This window comes from Calonectris borealis, chromosome 5 (assembly GCF_964195595.1).
Source record: "Calonectris borealis chromosome 5, bCalBor7.hap1.2, whole genome shotgun sequence".
Taxonomy (NCBI): Eukaryota; Metazoa; Chordata; class Aves; order Procellariiformes; family Procellariidae; genus Calonectris; species Calonectris borealis.
In genome coordinates this window covers 19,771,119-19,792,760 of record NC_134316.1, presented here as the reverse complement: position 1 = coordinate 19,792,760, position 21,642 = coordinate 19,771,119, and the positions used below count along the sequence as shown (strand labels likewise).

The window sequence follows — 21,642 nt, the reverse complement described above, 5'->3', positions numbered from 1 at the left end:
CAATTACCGATATTCTTCCTTCCTTGTGTTCTGCGTAGCTTGAATACACTTGTTTTCATTTTATGTCTAAGAATATGTTGAGAATTACACTCTATAGCACAAAATAATTCCCTGCTCTGTACGGTAAGTAGAGAAGCTAAATATTATGTATGTGCCTTTAACTTTTTTTCCTACTTCCCTTTCCTTCCCTTTCCTTTTAGCCTTTGTGACACCGATCACAGACTTAGCTTATTCTGTAACATGTTACTTCATTTAAAGTATAAGAAAATAATACATGCAACCTTCCAAATTAAAGGAACCTACCAGTACCTGACATGGTTTGGAGACAGCATTTCCACCAAAGTGAAAATTTTATAAATAAACGTAAAAAACCCTTTTCATATAACAATTTCACAAGCTCTGAAATATACCAATTAAGCTCTTTTCCCCCTTGTCTCAATATGTCACTATGTTTTACTTAAGATTTGGAATGCTCTTTTGAATTGAATCTCCCAGTCTTCCCCACTGATTGTACTATGGTTAACATCACAGGGATCACAGTATACAAACTGCATTCCTTCCAGATGAAATTAAACTGAAAGATGTGGTCCCAGCATGCGCCCAAAGCACTCCAACTTCTAGTGATCATTCAGTCTGTTGACCAGACTAGAATTAGTCCAAGTAACTCCCTCAATGAAGGTCATACAGATACTGGGTCCCCAGCATAAACTTCTTGCTCTACAGACCTGATGCCTATGTGCTGTATTAATTGCTAATACAGACATAGTTTTAGAACTCACATTTGATCAGAGTCATCACACCTAAAGATGCTAAACATCTTACGTGTATATGTATTGTAAATTATTTTACTTAACACAAAAGAAATATTTTAAAACTATGTTCAGTCCCAAAACTTAATTTTAATCTCTATACTAAAAAGAGGGAAGTGCAAGAAACATATCTACAAATATGAAATTATATACGCTCTGTTTGTTTTAGCAGTCCATTGTAATATGGATTTTGTTACTCTGGATCTTTGTCACTCTGGTACTGTTTCACTTAACTTTGCAGCATCCAGCACGTCTCATCTTAACTTCTTTTTATTTCCTTCAGTTTTGTTTAATTGTTTTAGAATTAAATTAATACTCCAAATATTTAGGAGAAAAAACTTACCTTGCACATCAAAAGCTGTAAATATTTGCCTTGTTTCATTAATGTATAACTGTACAGCCTTCTTTGCACTCATGAGATTTAAAAACTTTTCAAATAATAGACCTAGGAAAATGTAAAATATAAATAAATCTCCCTGCAAAAAAGTCAGTTTTATTTTTCTCCTTAAAAATATATACAACTGTGGTCTAAAAATTATGAATAATTTTAATTATATAAATAAACACAAAAATAAAACTGAAATAATAGTCTTCAAAGTTAGATCATGATCACGCAAACATTTCAATATCGTTTACATTTTCTCACCTATTTTCTATACTTGAGTATAATGCTTCTGTTTACTTCTACTTTTTTCTTCTTGTTACCTGCCATCTCACATTTCTTTGCACTGGAGAAAAACATGGACTTTTCTAAGTCAATAGCCCTTGCATGCCACAGATAAAGATCCACGCTGCATAAACAATCTGGCATCATTCCCAGCAGTCAGAGAACTTGAAATAATCTACAACCTCGGATATAGATTCCTATGAAATTCATAATAAAATTGAATGTAGAACTGGATTGGTTATTCCTCCCGCATACTATATGAAAGTCCTTACTTGTGCATTTATCTTATCCTTTTAATGAACTGAAAATGAAAGAAATCGAAATGCAAAGCTAGTTTGTAAATACTTAATTGACCATTTCTCCTAAAATCAAAGTAAAACATAAAAATTAAGAAACAAAAATCTGTCTCTCAAAACTTCAGGCCTCCCCATGAAACATGCAAAAATCTTGATATAAAAATTCTGCAGATACATTTTTTTTTGGCAAAAAAAATCCCACTTCAGCTCAATATTTAAACAGACAAATATTCCTTTCTCATAACTTTCTCATACATGCTTTATGCTCATTTTAAACAATTTAATTTTCTTTAGAAGGCAACATGACTGTATCCTGCAGGAATTTTTCTTTATCAAATATCATAACAAAAGCTCTGCACTTCTCTTTCTTTTGATTCATTCATATCCTATTCTTGCTGCAGTGGTTCAAAAGCACAACTCCTTCAGCTCCACCTGCTGTCTCAATTCAAATCTTAAACTCAAGCTCACGAGTTTCCAGTGTTTCTTTCCTATTTCTTCTTGAAAAATCATATATTAAGAACTGTCACAGTCTCAGTTTCCAGGATTACAAAGACTTGCTGCTCTCAACTGCTAGGTTCTGTACATGCACAATTTCTTTAATAACAGAGGTTGCCTAAACATACTGAACTTGCCTGCATGAACAGCTTTCCATTCAATTGGATAACTATGGAAGTGAAACCATAAAAAGCAATGTAAGCTTTCCATCCATTTATTTTTTCCCTTTCAGAGTAACATACGAGCCCAGAAAATTATAGCATACAATTTTCCTTTTATACAATGACTCCTGTAATAGAGTGCCGCCTATTCATTGATCTTGAGACTTGGCAATTTATGTACTACTAGAACAGGCTGTAAAGCTATCTCAACACACAAAAAGGTCATCTTAAAAAAATATTCAAGCCAATTAGGTATTAAGAAATCCATAATCTATCTTTATATACTAGTTCACTATTTTTCGTTTAGGCATTCATATGTGGTTGTTCTCTTGAAAAAAATCTGAGTAAAATCTTTGTTCTGTATTTGTTGCCTAAACTAAAGATCTACAAGTAAGGTTTAATGAACATGGGTTTTGGCATTAATGCTAGAATAAACAAAACCAGCCTCCGCAAAGACCTTCAAATGTATTGATACAAATACTTATGGGGCCATGTGGCGAAAGGGATGAGGGAACTTATTGATAAAAGCAACCCCAGTTTTTGCCACTTTATTTTTTATATGAATCATTTCTCCAATAAGACTTGCCACATGACCCCACAAACAGATGTATGGGCATAACTGATAAGGTCAAGGACAAGAAAAAAACAAGCAGAACTATATAAATGGGAGGGTTGTCACAGAAAGAGATATTTATTGAACTGTGATTTGAGATTCCAGTATTTGCCCAAGTAAACAGTGGAACAGTATCAAAAAACTGATAGAACCTCTTTCATCACTTACCAACCTGAACACTAAAAATTACTAATTACTTTTCTCTATCACTAATCTATATAATGTTGCTATTAAGAAATGTCACTTCGAGAAGCAAGAGTAAGTTCAAGCTAAATGTAACATACAAGCACTAAAAATATTACAAAACTAAATGAAATCATAATATCCTTTTTAATAGCCATGGTCAGCTCATTTATAGAATCATAGAATCATTCAGGTTGGAAAAGACCCTTAGGATCATCAAGTCCAGCCATTAACCTAACAGTGCCAAGTCCACCACTAAACCATGTCCCTAAGCATCACATCTACACCTCTTTTAAGTACGTCCAGGGATGGTGACTCCACCACTTCCCTGGGCAGCCTGTTCCAAGGCCTGACCACTCTCTCAGTAAAGAAATTTCTCCTAATGTCCAGCCTAAACCTCCCTTGGTGCAACTTGAGGCCATTTCCTCTCGTCCTATCGCTTGTTACTTGAGAAAAGAGACCAACACCCACCTCGCTACAACCTCCTTCCAGGTAGTTGTAGAGAGCGATGAGGTCTCCCCTCAGCCTCCTCTTCTCCAGGCTAAACAGTCCCAGTTCCCTCAGCCGCTCCTCATCAGACTTGTGCTCCAGGCCCTTCACCAGCTTCGTTGCCCTTCTCTGGACACGCTCCAGCACCTCCATGTCCTTCGTGTAGTGAGGGGCCCAGAACTGAACACAGGATTCGAGGTGCGGCCTCACCAGTGCCGAGTACAGGGGCACGATCACCTCCCTGCTCCTGCTGGCCACACTATTTCTGATACAGGCCAGGATGCCGTTGGCCTTCTTGGCCACCTGGGCACACTGCTGGTTCATGTTCAGCCGGCTGTCAACCAGCACCCCCAGGTCCTTTTCCTCCGGGCAGCTTTCCAGCCACTCTTCCCCAAGCCTGTAGCGTTGCATGGGGTTGTTGTGGCCAAAGTGCAGGACCCGCACTTGGCCTTGTTGAACCTCGTACTATCACATACATTAACATTAATCTACATCAGGTTCTTCAAAATTCTTAAGAATCTAAGCTTCAGTTTTTTTAAATTTATGAATGAAAAAAGAGTAGAAATCATTGACAGATAGGTGTTTGCATACTACCTGAAGTTCGTGGTCTCACAGAAGACATTACTGAATCCACCACCACCTGGAACACAGAAGATATGCCACAGTGGTTTTCTACAGAAGTGATAAATCTGAACTCCTGTATGATTTCCATTTTATATCAATAATATGTGATTTCCCTAAATACAGATCTCATAATAATACATATTACACAACAGCATCATCTATGGCATTTAAGTAAGAAAATATTTTATTCTAATTAAAATAAAACCACCTCTTTTTCATCCAGTAAACTAAGTATATATGTAGTCCTAATAGAATCCTAATCAATATCGAAACGTTAAACTAAGTATGCTTAAACAAACATGCTTAACTTTATACAGATTGGTGTTCAACTACACGCAAAGGAACTGTAATATTCAAAATTAACTTTTGGAGCATCAGCCCCAAAATTTGTTTTTTCCTTTAAACAATGAAAGAACTTTCCGTTACAATATTCAGATTGGAAACCAACTATTTCCTGAAATCTAGTTTGATCAAAATTCATTTAGTAAATTTGTCTAAAATAAAAACTTTAATAAAAAGGTAGAGAATAAAAAAAATGAGAAGAAAATGAAAAAAACCTGTTTGCATCATCCAGCTTCTGCAACTATCCTGAAACTAATCCACCATGGTCTCATTTTACATACTATGTGTCTCCTCTACTGTCTTTCAATAGGATCTTACCTCACAATTTTGTCTGATAGGAACACAGGATTGACACTTACATGTTGATTAGTGTGTTACCAAGATTCACTAATACTCACTAATATTAGTGTGTTACCAAGATCCATTATAGCGCAAAAGCTAAAGGACATGATGAAAACAAAAAAATTGACTTTTCAGAACTGAATTAGGAGTTGACCAAGAGATCACTGGAAAAGATCTTTGAACAATGTAAGGAACAGAAAGGGAGTGTATATCCAAGAAAGCACAGAGGTCCACTGTGGGCTATATTTATACTGCTTTTTAGCATGACTGAGTGCTCGTGAGTCCAAACTCCCGCATCTATGCTATTAGAATACAAGATTGCACATAGTTGCAGCACTGAGAGAACTCACGTGGGAGGAGACGACATGTTAGCAGCTTCTAGTGCAACCTAAGCTTACTCCATTCTGGAGAATGGACAAGCCAAACATGCTGTGACCAGTTAACCTAAGACTATATATTCCATTTGGCCTGCAACACTTCTCACATAGACTGCGTCAGGCATACAAATGGACTTGGGAGTCCTTTTTAGAAAGCTTGTGCCAGAAGAGCATCTGGAAGTTGAAACCAGCCCTGAGCTCAGACTGGCCTTCTGTATTCTGATGTCAGGGTGCCCTGCTGTTGGCACCTCGTTCAGCAGCAGATGTCGACCTACCGGTGTCCTGAATGGTTGTTGAAATATGAGAGCATTTTAGATCAGTTCGAATAATTTTGGGGAAAAGAGCATCACTGAACCAAACTTTCAGAGAAAAAAAGTGTAAGTCCCACAAACGTGATTCCCACAATGCTGCAAGTTCCCAGAAATGATGATTTTTATATGCTAATATATCGAATATACATATAGTATCAGTCCAACAATCAGGTTAATCTCTTTCTATTTTCATGTTTTACTTGTCTCAGAAGGCTTAATTTTAAACAGTAGTAAGTTCAGAATCTCTATGAATAACCACACAAAAATAATATTTTATAAAAAATAATACAGAATTGTTTCAAAAAATTATTTTGTAAAAGCAAGTGGAGTAGGAATGGGATTCAAATTCTTAGGGCCCACCTTCTCCAGTAAAGAATTCGTTAATGACATCTAGTGGGTAAAGTTAGTATTACTTCTAGTTTATAGAATAAATAAAAACATGACCAAAAAAAAGATGCAGCAACAATTTACTAAAAATGCAGTTGCTTGATTGCAGTTGATGATGCTAAGTAATTGCCATTTCTACTGAAAAATGAAAAATGTATTGTAGTATGTAGTGTGGTTGAGGAAACAGTTTCACCCTAACTTAAGAAGTAACACATGCACACCATCCCCTATTTCTTGGAAAAGCTCTTGAAAGTACTCTCCTTGGCAGGGCTGTTCCTAGTAACTTCTGAAGACATACAAGGGCTGTTATAATAGTTTCTGATTTTAATCAGTTTGACAACAAAGTAAAATGCACAATAAAATGCTTAGGCACCGGTTCCTAACAATCAACTTTTAGGATTGTAACTTCTGCGGTTGGTTCCTGTCTAGTGCACAGAGAAAGTTGTGTTTCTCAGAACTAGATTAAAAACTACCAAAATGTTGAAAGGAACACTTACAAGGCCTAGCCATCAGCAAAAGCAAAAGCGTGGTTGTGCCATAAACCATAGTTAATGCATGTCAGCAAAAGCCACAAAGAAAAGTATCTGTCTACCCAGGGATCTTTTAGTACTTCACAATGAGCAGTCATTGGGTAAAGAGCAACAGTTGCTGGAATTGGGCCCACTTAAGGAGCTAGCAAAACCACTACAGGACAGAATCACTCCTGGAACAAATGTTTTTAATTAATTTTTGTGCAGCTGCAGAGACAAAATGGTCTACAGCCAGGTGGTCACAGCACTGCCTAGAGACACAGCAGGTGTGACTTGGCATCTTTTCAGGAAGAAGTAACTAAACCTGCACCTCCTTTCTTTCCAGGAGTCCTCCACTTCTATTCTCTTTCCAAGAAGGAGCCATCAGTGACTTATGCATAGAACCTGCTCTTGTTTGAATGCCTTAAGCATGTTTTGAGTACTCCTACTGAAAGAAACATTCAAGGAATTTAACAGAACAGCTAATTTTTACATGAAGGTAAAAACAGATAGGAGAAGATAGATAAGAGGCAGCTGAGCATTTTCAGATTCATAATTCAGCAGTTAAAACTCACTTTAGAAGTCTAAATTATTTTTAGATCTGGCTCTAGCTCACTGAGAAAATGTTTACCCACAGCTGAAATGTATCAGAGATGACTACTTTCACAGTTTAATAAAACATTTCTGTGGTTTTTACTTTAAATCATCATAGACAAAATTTTGTTTATGACCTTGTTAAGACTATTTTCATAAACTATGTATTCAAGTAAAAACAAAAAATTAGTCACAAGTGGTCCTTGGGGAAGATGATTGCTCAAACTGGAGAAGAAACATGAATCATAATTTCTATGCTAAATATACTTTATAGTATATTGGTCAAGCTTGTATTGACATGCCATGAGAAAGACAAACTCACAGACACACATGTATTTATTTTGAAATCTTGCATGTGTGTTCTTCTTTTGAGATCACTTGCACTACTAGAGCAGAAACGTAACTTCCAGAACTACATTAAGCCATACAATTTATCTTGTATCTTCCTGTGAGTATGCAACACATGATTTCTCTCAATAAACCTTTCTTTTGTTACGATTTTTATACAGCTATAGATTTATATTAGAGAAGTCAAGACTAAAAATGCCCAACTGTTACTTGAAATGAAAAATAGCTATATTTTTGAGAATACATGTTTATTATTAGGACATGCAGTAGTTTCACATCTACTGAAATCACTGAGTAAAGAAATTGAGCATACCACTAATAAAAACCAATAATCGATCAAGCTCAGTAAGTCACTTATTTCATACATCTTGTACACATATGAAATACAATGCATCCTTCTGCTCATCACAGTCTACAGCAGTAAAGGTAGGGGTCTGATTATTTTCTCTTGAAATAAATACCAGATAAGAAAATTACTTTAAGAATCTGCAGGTATTTCTGTTTACCAAACCTACAGTAATCCACTCTAATCAGCACGAATCAGTCAGTACACAGAGCTCTCAATAGTGAGACGTTTATGTAAGCTGGATCTTCAGAACGTAAATGAAAAAATATATACCTTTGAGGGTTTATAACCAACATTACTATAGCAACTTTAAAGTCCTCTCTGCTTAAATAGTCTTTGTTATCTTCATCACATGCTTCAAACACCTAGAAAAAGAGAGTGATTCGCATTAAAAAACGATAAACCTGACCTAATATTTTTTGAGTAACTGTTATGGGAAGAATAAAATAGGCACTTGCTGAATAAACTATGCTATTTTTAAAAACTATTGAAGATTAGTCGCATCTCTGTCAGAACTCTGTTCATCTACTGCGTTACAGTAGCTGAAAATGGACTGAGTCCACCTAATTTTAATTTTTTCTTAAGTTAAAATAAAATTTTCCTACTTCTACGTTTTGTGTGCTTTTTATGAAAAGACTTTTTTTGCAAACTTAGAATACATGGTACAGACTTCCAGAAAGCAAATTACATTAAATTTGTATCTGCAAGATCTTGAAATTTTTCCTTGAAAAATGTCAGGCATCTTTAAGTCTCTCAGTTAAGTCACTATATAGACAGGAACTATGAGGAGAGACTGGAATGCAAGCATAGTCAGAAGCCATCAAATTTTCTGAAGTACTTTTAGAAAACAAATACTGGTTCCATAGTCTATACTTAGACAAGAGATTAGGCACATAATATACAAAACCATGCAACTTTCCTAGGAGCTTTTCCCATAGAAGGCCTTCAGCAAGCGTTGATAATAAAACATTTAATCTCATAGTAGTGAAGAGTATACCCACAGATTGTTTCAGGAAGAAGCATTACATGCAACTCTCCAGAAAACTACTAATAGAATTACACAAACAATTTGAAATTTCATTAATGTTTTTCTAGGTGTAGCTTGCCGATTGTATTGCATGCTGATATAAGACACATTATTTGTTAACTGCAGTCACAAGCTTGTAATAAATTACGAGTAACGAGAACCAAATGCTAAGACAGTTCATCTTGGTAGATAGAGCAAGCTTTGACCTAGTCCATACTCTTACTTTGATTAATTTTACATCTGTTTTCCTCCCATTCCCTTCTTGAAGTCGTCACACAGTTATCTCATTAGGGGGGCACTTCAGACACAGTAATTAACACCGAGCTGAACGAACGATTATGCAAATAGTGCACCTGCCCTAAACTAGTATTAAGGTCAAATAAAGACTTATTAGATTAGTTCAGGTCACTAAGACGCCACTGTTTTGCCGCTTTAGCAACTTTGAGAGAGATGCCATAGCTGCTTGAGTGCCTCTCGACACCCGTGCGCCCCCGGGAAGCCGGGAAAGCCCTTCAGGGATCACCGGGCGCGGCTGGGACGGACCCGTCGCCCCTTGGGCTCCTCACCCGCACGGCTGCGGAAGGGGAAGCTCCCTTCGGCCCGCGGCGGCCGCGCCAAGGGGACCCACAGGCGCGCAGCGCGCCCAGGGCGGCGGCAGGACCCGCGCCGCCGAGCACCCCGCGCGCCGCCACCGACTCCCGTGGGGCAAGCGCAGTGCCGGCGTCGATTGGCTAAAATCAGACGCGCGCCATTGGCTCGGGAGGAGGGGAGGGGCGGGGCTGCGCTGGGGGAGGGCGGGCCTCGGCCTTCCCCTCTTCGTCTCAGGCTGCGGGCGCGCTGCCTGGGCGGTGAGACCTGGAGGTAAGCCGCCGGCCTCCCGGAGCGGGAGGGGGCGGGAGCTGGCGGCTGGGGTGAGCGGCAGGATCGTGGGGTCCCGGCGCGGGCGACGGCCGCCCGGCTGCGGGGCGGGAGCGGCCATTGGGGCCGTTGGCGCCGTGGCCCGCGCGCTGGGTCGCGCCGCCTCAGCCGGTGGCGGCTGCGGGGATGGTGCCTCCCCCCGGCCGCAGGCTCTGCTCGCCTCGCGGGGCGCTGTTGGAGCCGGCGGGAGCAGCGGTCCCGTCCCCGCGGCCCTCGGCTTCCTGCCGCCCTTGGCTTAGCGGAGGGGCGCGGCTGAGGGCCTCGCGGGGGGCGGTGGAAGGAGGCTGTGGTTCCAGGCTGTGGTCCCGCAGGGGCAGCTGGAAAGAGTGGCCGTGACTCGGCTCTCTGCTCCCGTGTCTCCTCAGCAGAGCGCGCTAGACCTTTAAGCGTTAGGGTCGGCGTGAGAAATATCTGTGTGAAACAAATTACTCTTTCGACTTTTGAAATACTTTCCTGTACGTGTCCCTATCCTAGCCGGTTTTCCATGTGCAGATTTCCCCATTAGTTGCTTCCCTCTTGATGGTTGCTCCCGTTGCACGTGTTTCTTTGTTTCCTGGGCATAGAAACAAATAAGCCTTGCGTGCTATGAAATTCTCCCGAATCTGAAGTTGCATGGAGATTCTGCTAAATACAAAAAGCAAAGCTCCCTAATAATAAGCAAAGGGAAACTAGGAAGGAAAACAGACTTGAGCATAGCAAAAATGCACAATTTTTTTTGGTGTTTTGTTTTTTAATCCCTAGGAACATGCTTCAGGAAGGTGCACACGGAAAATGGACAGTATCTAGCAGTGATGAAAGTACTGAGGAAAATTCTGACAGTGAAAAACCATCTACATCTTCACTATTGGATGCTGCACGTGGCAGAACAAGTGGGCCACAATATCCCTGCTCTGAAGCTAGGAAAGCTGCTCACAAGAGAAAAGCTTCTCCCCTGAAGCTCAGTGATAAAAAATTTTCTACAGAAATACATCCAGCAGAAAAACAGAGAACTAGCCAGGAAGGCTTAGGCTGGTGTCTTTCTAGTAGCGATGAAGAGCCTGAAGATCAGGAAAAGCATGCCCACAAAGAAACGCTGAAAGAAGAAAAATGTGATGCACCCAAAGAACATCCGCTGAATCTTCACAAAGATGATGAACTCTTAGAGACTCAGAAAGCAGAGGACTATAGTGAAATGCCCAGTGAAGCCCAAGATACCTGGGATTTGTTGAATGGAGGAAACCCTTTCAGGTTTTTTCTCACTAAAGTCAGAGGAATTAAACAGAGCTATAATTCTGGAGCCCTGCACATAAAAGGTGAACAAGTGGCTTCTACAGGAGTGGGCTTTTGGGAGACTTGTTTGCAAGAGAATGTTTATTTTTAGTTTGTGGGTATTTTTAAATTCAGATATCCTTTGGTGTAATAGAGGCTTCATATTTTAAATGTGCATGTTGTAGGAATTGGTTCTGTTATCTTTGCCTTTCTCTTTTAGAAGTATAGTGTAAAAAGCATTAATTTGCTGATACCGATTCTGTTGTAACTTCTGAATGATGCCGCACAAATCTAATATGCATTTAGCCAAGGCAAATCGTACGGTGCTTCTTATTGCTGCTTACTGTGTGAGTTAATCGGGGTAAACCACTTGCCTTCGTGGCTCTTAAAAGGATACTTTTCTTGGGTGCATAACCATGCTCCCTGAGTAGTTATTTGTACTTGTGTTCATGCTGCTGAGTGGTTTGGACCTAGTTATTCACTATTACTTGATGCGGTACAAGATAGTACTTCTCAAGTTTTGTGGCTGGAATTGATGGGCCCATTTCAATTCAGTTAGAAGTGAGCATAAGTCAAGAGGGAGTAAAGTCTTTGGTGTACAATACTGATGCTTCAGGAATGCCGTGTAGTTGTAGTTTGATGTAAGGGGGAACAGCTCTGTGCACCTGTAAACATCCCCTCATTCAGAAATGAAATCTCATACATTACAAGACAGAATCAGAAACAAGCATTAATAAGAGATTTATGCACAGAAATACAGTAAAACGAGGCATGAAAAATTTTGTAGTTCTTTGAAGGAGAACAAATGACTGAAGACCTATACAATTAGGTTGTAACTTTTCCTCAACCTCATGTGCTCCCTATGAGCATTGATTATTGATGGCAGCCCGGTATCAGAGACCTCACTTGCTTTACTGCTCTATGTCTTTATCTGCTTTGTGAATTCATTGTGGCTTTTGGCCTGTCCTCTCTTAGGACTAATTGTCCTGCTGGGTGATTAGTTGAGCTGGTGGAGGGGCTGAGTTTTCTGTTCATTTAGCCTGCAAAACCAGATTTCTATAGAGAGAGGACTTGAAATACTTTGTCTATCCTAGAAGGTATTTGTAGGATATGTTTTCAAGTTGCTGCTGTGCTTCAGTTATTGAGGTATAAATCCTCAGTCGGATTAGTTTTCTGTGTTACTGTGAATGAACTAAGGATACCCATATCCTACAATCAGTCTGCAACAGGTAAGTCTTTAAGCATTAACTATGCCCTTATTGCTTCTACCCTGCCACAATTCTTCCAGCCCTCTCTATAGGGGAGAGAGTAGTTTGATGTCCCTTTCTCCACATGATCTTGGTCTTTCTCCTAATGAGTTTTTAAAATTTGTTTTCTACTTTGGGGGGATTAATGCTTTTTATAAATGTAAGACCATAAGGGTTTCACAGGGGAATTGGTCACTTGAATAATCAAAACAGTAAACTGAATTGTGAATGTCTCTTACACCAAGTCTGTGAACAATCTGGCACTTGTGTTGCGGTAGTTATCAAACTGTTCAAGATGTGAAATGTTTACTTGAACTTTTTTTACTCAATTATGCTTTAATGTTTTCAATAGATATTTTGTCTCCTCTTTTTGGGACTCTGATATCGTCTGCCCAGGTGAGTTTCTGTTTGCCAAATTGATTTCACTTGCTTATTTCATTTTATTAACCTTAAACTTGATAATCCATGTTTGTGCCACGTAGCTGATGCTAGCAGGGAACTCTGTTAAAATAGAGAGGGAACTGTACATGTTTTCAACTGTACAATTTTTTTAAAATATAAAAATCATCCCATGTTCCACTTAGAATTCAGGCAATTATAAGACTGCTTTCTGTCTCCTATTTTCGGGGAATGCGCAACTGAAAAATGCATATTTATGTGCATGTAAATGATTTTTTTTGAAAGAAAAAAGCCTTGCAATCTAGGAATGATGTTTTTGTTATTGCATAGAAGCTTTTGTTATCATTCATGGTATAAGCACATGGCAAAGAGATGGTTCTTGAACCAAAGCTTTTAGATTATATGCATGTGATTCTTTTTTTCTGCATGTTAAATGTTATGAACACTAATACATGCTTTTGAATAACTTTAATTCCTGAATTGTTAAGAGACATGAAAGAAAGCATGTGAAATTCAAAAATACACCTGTTTTTAAAACATGCTGTGTATGATGTAAGTGGTATTGAGCGATGACTTTACATAGAAAGCTTTTTTGCTGTGGTTCATTGTTCTGACAAACTCTGCTTTTTCTTTTTAATGAGTCTGTTTTCTTTTTCATGTACAAGTTTAACTACTGTATAGATGTGGAATGGCTTGTAAGACAGTATCCGCAGGAATTCAGGTATGTTTATTTTATGAAGATGAAATGATACCGTTTCCAAATCATTCTATTCATGCAAGTTGCTGTTATAACTGAATGATAAACACTTGTTTGCAGTTGCAGATTAGTGTTACTAATTGTGTATGTGTAGCCTCTTGGTTTTCCTTGTACGGTTATACCACAGTTGTAGTTCTCTATTGATTTCTTGCCTTTTTTCAAGACCAGTACATGGTGTCGCAAATGAGTGATTTAGAGGCCGCTCAAAGAATCACTGTTGACAGTATTAGCAGAAAGTGATTTTAATAGAAATTTATAAAAGTGTGACTTAGCAGAGTTCGATAGCAAGGTTTACTCTATCACTTACTACACGGATGAAGCATACAAAGGAAAAGAGCATGGGAAACTGAGAAATCCTTGGCTAATGTAAACACTACTTAGCAACAACTAAAACATCAGCGTGTTATCAACATTATTCTCATACTAAATCCAAAACCCAGCATTATACAAGCTTTTAGCAAGAAAATTACCTCTGTCCCAGCTGAAGCCAGGGTATTGTGTTAGAACTGCGTTGGGATGATTTATACAGAGGCCAAGAACTAAAAAGTTAAGGGAGACCCTCCTGTTGAGTCACGAGGTTCAGAGAAGACCCAGCTGGATCTAATCCTAGTCTCAGACTAGGGCAACAGTTTATGTCTGATACAAAAAGGGTAAGGAGACCCTACCATTGAGTCACGAGGTTCAGAGTAGACTTGGCTGGACTTACTCCTAGTCCCAGACTTGGTCAACAGTATATGTCTAAAGATTTATGGGTTTAGCAGCAGTCTAAGGTTCATTTACAATCTTGAGATAGATCATAAGATTTTAGCAGACTCTAGTTACTAGCAGGTACTTCCATCAATACACACACACACGCACACAGATGCAAAGATGGATAAATATACAAAGATATACCTGTAAAAATCTCCCTCGAGTTCAGTGAAATACTCACGTAAAATGTCTTGGCATTTCTCAATGGGCGAAGGGTTGATCCTCGAGGAGTATTGCAGCCCAGGTCCCGTGCCAGCCGGCGACGGTCCTCCGAATATCGCAGACTCGAGAGTTTGCAAACTCTGAGGAGCGTTTCACTCGGAGGGAGATGCTGGGCGCAGCCCACTGCGGTCCAGGAGAGCTCGAAGGATCTCACTTAGGACCACCATTTTTAGGTACGCAAGATGATTGACTTTAGTCGTGTAAATTTTCCATCCTGGCCACAGTCCAAGGCGGTAGTGACTAAAATTCTGAAGGTTTCAGTGTTGTTACAACTGAGCTACAACTCAGATAAGATGGCACCTGGGCCAGGCAGTGGGAGTACATTCCCAGCCTCAGCCATGCAGAGTTTCTGATATGGTCAAAGAGTGCTCAGACTCAGTACACCATACAGCTTACTGAGCCAAAAGCAAGGTAATGCAAGAGAAAGGAGGGAATGTAGGAAGGCACAAAAAACTATGTGAAAATGATCAGGATGATGTGTCATGGATATGATATGGTTGGAGTTGCTGGATATTGTCATGAAAGCAATTCTTATGCTTGAACAATTCTGATAATTGCAACCTACTGCAGATGAAGTGAGCATATGATGTAGTTCTCTGTCTCTTTTTTTTTTTTTTTTTTTGCATTTTACTGGAAATGCAGTAGAACAGAGTATTAGGAAGTGAAAATGAAACTGCTGCCAGAGTAGACCTAACCCTCTCCTTTTCAATCTCATTCTTCCCATCTTCTCTGTAAGGTAACAATGATTAAATTGTCTTAGATCCACACTGTGTATATCAGTACTTTTGAGAGCTTTTATCTGTCTGTTTCTAGCTATACAGACAAGAGTTCCTTACAAGATCTTGTATTATTAGTTTCTATTTTGGTGTCTGATTTATTCCATGCTTCCTGTTTTCCTTTTTTTTTTTTTTAATTAAAGTTTTCTAGCGTCTTTCTCTTAGAGGTTCTATTGTATTTACTGCTTTTTTTGTGTTAGTTAATAAGGCATGTAGATTCTGGTGCCATCTTCCTAATGGGCTATCAGATTTAGGGGCCAGAAGTCATAACTGCCTGAAGGAGTGGTTTAGACTGATTACTAATTCACTTGATGTTTTAATAGTAATCTCCTTTTATTTTAGGAAGAAGCCATTGCTGATCATTCATGGCGAAAAGAGAGAATCCAAAGCTGAACTGCTTGCACAAGCACGCCCTTATGAGAACATTAGCTTTTGTCAGGTAATTAACATTTGTATCATCCTTTGGTTGAAATTAAACCATCTGTTGCACTCAAAAAATCTTGTTATGGATGAAGAGAGACACACCTTATATGGGAAATCAAGAATTTATTGTTACGCTTTAAGGAATATACTTACCAGGACTATAGGAACATGGTAACTATGTTCCTGGTCTTCTGTGATTATGGTAGACTGTCATTCACAAAAGGTTTGCACAGAACGGCTGCCCCCAAAAATGTCATGGGGCTCACAGAAGAGCTGCATACCTTCTGCACTACATGTTGCACTCAAATTCTTGTAATGGCTGAAAAGGAAGCACTTTTTGTGTAAAGTGCAGAATGTAGTCCTAGTGTCACTGTAATCTTAAGTCTCATCAAAGAATTATTATTCATCCAAATATGTTTTACACAAGAAAATGCTGTTACAAATAGTCACCATAATACTATTTAAGTTGCTATGAGCACACTTCCTGGCACATGCCATTTTCTCTCTGATGTTATGCTTGCACTTTTGCTGTCCTTGAGTCATGAAGTTATTGGCTTCAGCCTGGGGGAGGGATGTGGTTATGGCAACTTGCCAATATTTCAGGATTTTGCTGGGTGGAGTATGTTATTGATCATGGGGGTATCTTATTCTTTGTTAGGAAGAGAATGATTTTGGAATTTTCTTCCTTCTCAGGCAGTCTGATAACCCTGAGCTTCCTAAAGATTGCTATATTGATGTCAAACATAATGAGTTCTCAAGGCCAGGATTTCTGGGTTGCTGTGTGCTTTACTAATCACGTGTTTGCACTAAGTTGCGGAATAGAAACAATTTTAGACGAAGATTTCAAATATGCTAACAACAAATTCATGTTTTTGTGTATAATGTTTCCTTTGTGGTATGTCCCATATGATAAACTTGTCAGTGTAGTTAATAGTAAGTAGCAGGGGAAAATGGCATTTGTAATGATTTTCCTATTTGGGTATACTGCTTCAGATTCTTCTGGTAGTCTATATGCATTCCATTATGTTAGTACCCCAAAATGCAATGTAAGTATTTTAATCTTCTCCTCCATGTCCATATTAACTAGGCACAATGTTGGAGCCATCACTGGCTAAAAGTATTTTCTTAACATCTGTAACTCATGTTTCATTCTCTCCCTAGAAATTGTGCTGTAAATACTCCTTAATAAGAGCAGAGCACTGATAAAAAAGCATTTCTGTCTGGCTTCTACCTTTTCTTGGCAGTGTTAGCCATTAAACTGCTTGTAACAGTCATCGTATGCTTCAGAATCACAGAATGGTTGAGGTTGGAAGGGGCCTCTGGAGGTCATCTGGTCCAACTCTCCTGCTGAAGCAGGGTCGCTTAGAGTGACCTTCAGGACAATGTCCCTCCAAGGAGGGAGACTCCACAACCTCCCTGGGCAACCCATGCAAGTGCTCAGTCACCCTCACAGTAAAAAAGTGTTTCCTGATGTTCAGAGGGAACCTCCTGTGTTTCAGTTTGTGCCCATTGCCTCTGGTCCTGTCGCTGAGCACCACTGAAAAGAGCCTGGCTCCCTCTCCTTTGTACTCTCCCTTCAGATATTTGTACATATTGATAAGGTTTCCCCCCGAGCATTCTCCAGGCTGAAGAGTCCCAGCTCTCGCAGCCTTTCCTCATAGGAGAGGTGCTCCAGTCCCTTAATTGTCTTAGTGGCCCTTCGTTGGACTCTCTCCAGTATGTCTGTATCTCTCCTGTACGGGCGAGCCCAGAAATGGACCCAGTACTGCAGGTGTGGCCTCACCAGTGCTGGGTAGAGGGAAAGGATCATCTCCCTCAACCTGCTGGCAACACTCCTCCTAATGCAGCCTGGGACACTGTTAGTCATCTTTGCTGCAAGGGCCCATTGCTAGCTCCTGTTCAACTTGGTGTCCAGCAGACCCTCAGGTCCTTTTCTGCAAGGCTGACTGTTTCTGAAAATATTGCTGGTAAGAGACCAGAAGTCAACAAAGAGCTGCATTGCCATTTGAAGTCTAACTTCTAGAAATTAGAGAGTACATTTAAAGGTGTTGAGGGGAAAAATAATGTATTTAGTGATCTGTCCACTAGAGAGCAGTGAAATGAAACAAAATGAAGAAGCACCTCTCCTTTAATATTTTTGCATATAGGAATGCACAATAGGAATTTTTAATCATTAACTTCTTAATTTTATAGGCTAAACTGGATATTGCATTTGGAACTCACCATACGTAAGTATGAGCTGTGAAGCAGAAAGCTCCACTTGTAAAGATGACCACAGAGTTGGTACATGCAGTTACCATAATTGGACTAATAACTAGTGTCTTAAAGTATTTATGGGATAGAAAGATAGATTATTACTGTTTGTGAAAACATAATTCTGAAGGCCTAATATAACTGATGAAATGTAAAAGTAGTATCTTTCATGTTCTATGTGTATGTTTCATTTATCTGGAAATTATTTTAAAGCCATAAAACTGGGTTTCATAGAAATTGCTGAGTCTTAAAGAAAAATTTCCTTAATTATTTTGTATTTATAGATGATAGGATTGTTCTAGTTTAAGGAAACAAATCAGCTATTAGGTAGATATGAGATGTGTAAGTTAGACAATTGAAGTCAGTGAACTGCAGGTCCTGGCTCTTAACTCATGCCTTAATACCAAAACTGTAATGCAGACTTGATCAATCATTGGCAGGTGGGACACAACACTGAGTTACTGCTCAGTTTTTGCAGTTAACGTGGATGATCTAGAAATAGTTACTGAATTTTGGGGTCTCTTCAAAGAAAATACTTTATTTTGATACTACAGAAGTGTCACAAAGTTTGCAAGCTACAGATAAGAACAGATTTAATCTTGTGTCTCATAGTGAAGATCTTTGGTTTCAAGGCACTGTAGTTTTTTTTTAATCAATTAATCCTTTTGTATAACTCGTTTTATAAAGCATGACAATACATTAAAACATTGATCTGAAATGCCCACTTAAGGTATATCTGTCTTTCTGGTAGAAGCATACTGACATCCTCATTGCCTGTTTGGAGAAGAATATGCAAATAAAGGAAAGAAATCAGCATTTTGAAAATGAGTCTTGCTTTTCAGGTTTAGTGAGGGACGTAGAAGGAATTGGGGTTGTTTTTCAAATTGATCGTTCTTGAAGCTTTAGCTTATTTTCACTTAAGCAGTTTAAGCAGCAGCTCTCATTCTCTGTATGCTCAACTTCAAATTTTTTTCTTCCACCGCTCTTTGGGACAAATAAGTGGTAGTGATGTTAAATGCTACAGTTCTTTATCCCTGTATTTTAAAGGGTTGTTCTGGGTAGCGTATCTCTGAATGCATGTTCCACTGCAGATGGAGCACAAGAAGTGGGTAGCAGATCAGTAAATCGGATCTTGGTAGGTAATAAATCAATTTTGTTCCAAGAGAAACTTAACAGATTTCACCCCATCAAAATAAAGACTTAAATTCACGTCATTCCTGTCATATGATGTAAAACTTAAATTACATTGGTGATTTTTTGAGACAGTGGTGTTTTGGTGAGTTACCACTTTTATATACCTTAATCTTGCACTTTATTTTATAGTTAGGGGGTCTTGCATGTTGCGTAAACTATGCGGTAAGCACGGGAAAATGTGCAGGTACTTGAATGTTAGTTTGCTGAACTCTAACATTAAAAGTCGAAATTACTGATTAAATCATTGTCTGAATTGGAGTCTGATATCATTTGCGTAGCATCTCGCCATGGGACTGCAATGAAAATAAACATTTTTCCTTACAGCTTTCATTCTTGAGCATTGGTTTCTATGGATACCATCTTATCCTTCAGGGTTACATGGATATACTGTCTTTACACAACTATTTAAAACTTGTGTATGAAAATTCGAGCACTTATGTTACAAAAAATATGGACATTTATTTTTAACTCAGTTACTAGTTTTAAAATTCCTTTGTGCTGTAGCTTGAGTTTATGGTAGATAATAGTTTTTTTGCTATCCCAATGGTTAGTTACCTACGTATCTTCTTTTATTTTAAAAGGGAAAAGAACTAGGTTTTAATAAATTCAGCTATAAGCAAAAGCCTTTTAGTGTTCCTTAATTCTTTTCTTAACTATCTGTAAAGGAATAAGTTTATCTGAAGAACATAGCAAATATAGAGTGTGTTCTGCAAGTATTCATTTTTGCTTTGGGAAATCAGTTGCATGAGATGTCAAGCTGTATGCTGGAATATATCATATGATGCTGCTGACAAAATATATGGGGATAGTCTAATGACTGCCACGCGAGTTTGGCATGTACATGGATTGAAGTCTAAGAGTTTGCATTATGCAGAACAAATCTTTTGAAAATAATGATCTTGGAGCATTTTAATGAATTGTTAATTTCTCTCTTATTCTCAGTGTACTTGAAACAGACGAAGTATTACATATCTCTTTTTTTTGAAAGGAAAATGATGTTGTTGTTATATGAAGAAGGTCTTCGAGTTGTGATACATACATCCAATCTTATTGCTGACGATTGGCACCAGAAAACTCAGGGGTAAGCAACAATCTCTAGCAGGTGTATGTTTACTTTAATATTTTCTGTAGGCATCTGCTACTGCTGGAGACCGGATACTAGATCAGGTGATCCAGTGCTACAAGTCTTACACTCCTAAGATAGGAGTGTAAAAATAAATAAAAAAAAAAATCAACACTAGGATGATGGTAGCTGTCTAAGCCTGAACTCTACTTGCTTTCTACTGTAAACGAAATTATGTCCTGAGCTGGCTGTTACCTTAAACTCAGTCTGACTGATTTAAGATCATTTATTATGCCATGCTATCTCTTTATGAAAAAACTATCTCGCTATAAAATACTCTTTATTTAAAAAAAATCTTAATACTGCAAGAACAATATGAATGTGCAGATGTTCTGCTTCTGCTGTGACTGTATCTAGAATGTAACCTGATAATTGCTGGCAACATTGGTTCATTTATACAGTAGATGACCCAGTAGCGTTTCCTTGGAAGGAATTTTGTTCCTTTTTTTTGGTAGAAGTTTTTAAACTTAATGGCCAGCTTGGGACATTGTTTTGTTTAGAGCACAAAAAATAGGACTAAGTGCCATGTTAATACAAGGCCCGTCAACCTCTTGTTTTCTTGGCTATTTTCTTGGCTATTTTTATGGGAGCATTTTTTAGTTAGATCTCCAGAGTAACTCCGGGTATAAGATTTCTTCATGAAATTAATTGAAAATAGCGTTTCAGAAGTTACTGTCACCTTAACATCCATTTTGCTGCCATTAAATATGGCAAGGTTTTGAGGCTTTTCACTTGTCTGAGGCAAACTCTCATAAGGGTTTTTGAGTGGCAAAAATATAACCACTGATTTTTTGCCTTTAAATCTTTTACTTAAGGATGGCTTTATTTGGCAGTTAGCTTTTCAGAAAGCCAAGGCGGCATGAAAATAGATACTTGATATGCTTAACAAGTTGCCCTACTTGTCAAACATAAAAAACATTTTTCTTTTTTAGCTTTTGCACGCTGCAATAATACCCAGTATCACCAGTATGATGGTTCACTGGATTCTCTGTTTTATAGGCTTCTGAATTACAAAAGATAGTATCAACATGTTGTAAAGTTGATAATGCAGAACCTTTGGTTTCCATGGCTACAATAATGTGTGACTGGAAAGAAATGCTAGATGTTTTCCCTGCGTAGTGCCCACCCTATTTTATTCTGATGGAAGTTCTGGAGAGGCAAGCTATTGTGGGCTACTCTTCAAACTATGCAGAACTTTCAGGTGCCCTAACTGGTGTTTTTCTATATCATTACCCAAACCAGTAGCTTAGCAGAATGCGTTGCAGTGTTCTATTCATACAGAAAATCTTGATGAAAGGACAACTGATTGGTAAGTCTGAGCCTGGCCTGTTTAACAGTGATGAAAGCTGTAAACGTATGCATGGATAAATGTGTCAAGATTGTTGTTTTCATTTGAAAGTATTAGCTTTACG

At 38.6% G+C, this 21,642-nt stretch overlaps 2 protein-coding genes across 7 annotated transcripts in view; one reads left to right on the top strand and one right to left on the bottom strand.

Annotated features, from left to right (window-relative positions):
* Nucleotides 1-906: 906 nt before the first annotated feature.
* Nucleotides 907-8,757, bottom strand: EFCAB11 (EF-hand calcium binding domain 11). The gene is given in 6 exon segments (XM_075152430.1): nucleotides 907-911; nucleotides 1,153-1,254; nucleotides 4,308-4,353; nucleotides 8,167-8,186; nucleotides 8,189-8,258; nucleotides 8,749-8,757. Coding segments are annotated over 6 exon segments (252 nt in total).
* Nucleotides 8,758-9,707: 950 nt separating this feature from the next.
* TDP1 (tyrosyl-DNA phosphodiesterase 1) overlaps nucleotides 9,708-21,642 on the top strand; it is a 55,460-nt gene continuing 43,525 nt past the window's right edge. For all 6 annotated transcript variants that reach the window (XR_012673831.1, XR_012673832.1, XR_012673830.1 and 3 more), the window contains exons 1-7: nucleotides 9,708-9,781; nucleotides 10,580-11,130; nucleotides 12,686-12,729; nucleotides 13,398-13,453; nucleotides 15,580-15,676; nucleotides 17,854-17,888; nucleotides 20,096-20,188. Coding sequence is in view for 3 of the 6 variants with exons in the window: in XM_075151302.1 (XP_075007403.1) it covers nucleotides 10,584-11,130; nucleotides 12,686-12,729; nucleotides 13,398-13,453; nucleotides 15,580-15,676; nucleotides 17,854-17,888; nucleotides 20,096-20,188 (872 nt within the window). In the remaining 3 variants the exon portion in view is untranslated. The remainder of the gene's footprint in view (nucleotides 9,782-10,579; nucleotides 11,131-12,685; nucleotides 12,730-13,397; nucleotides 13,454-15,579; nucleotides 15,677-17,853; nucleotides 17,889-20,095; nucleotides 20,189-21,642) is intronic.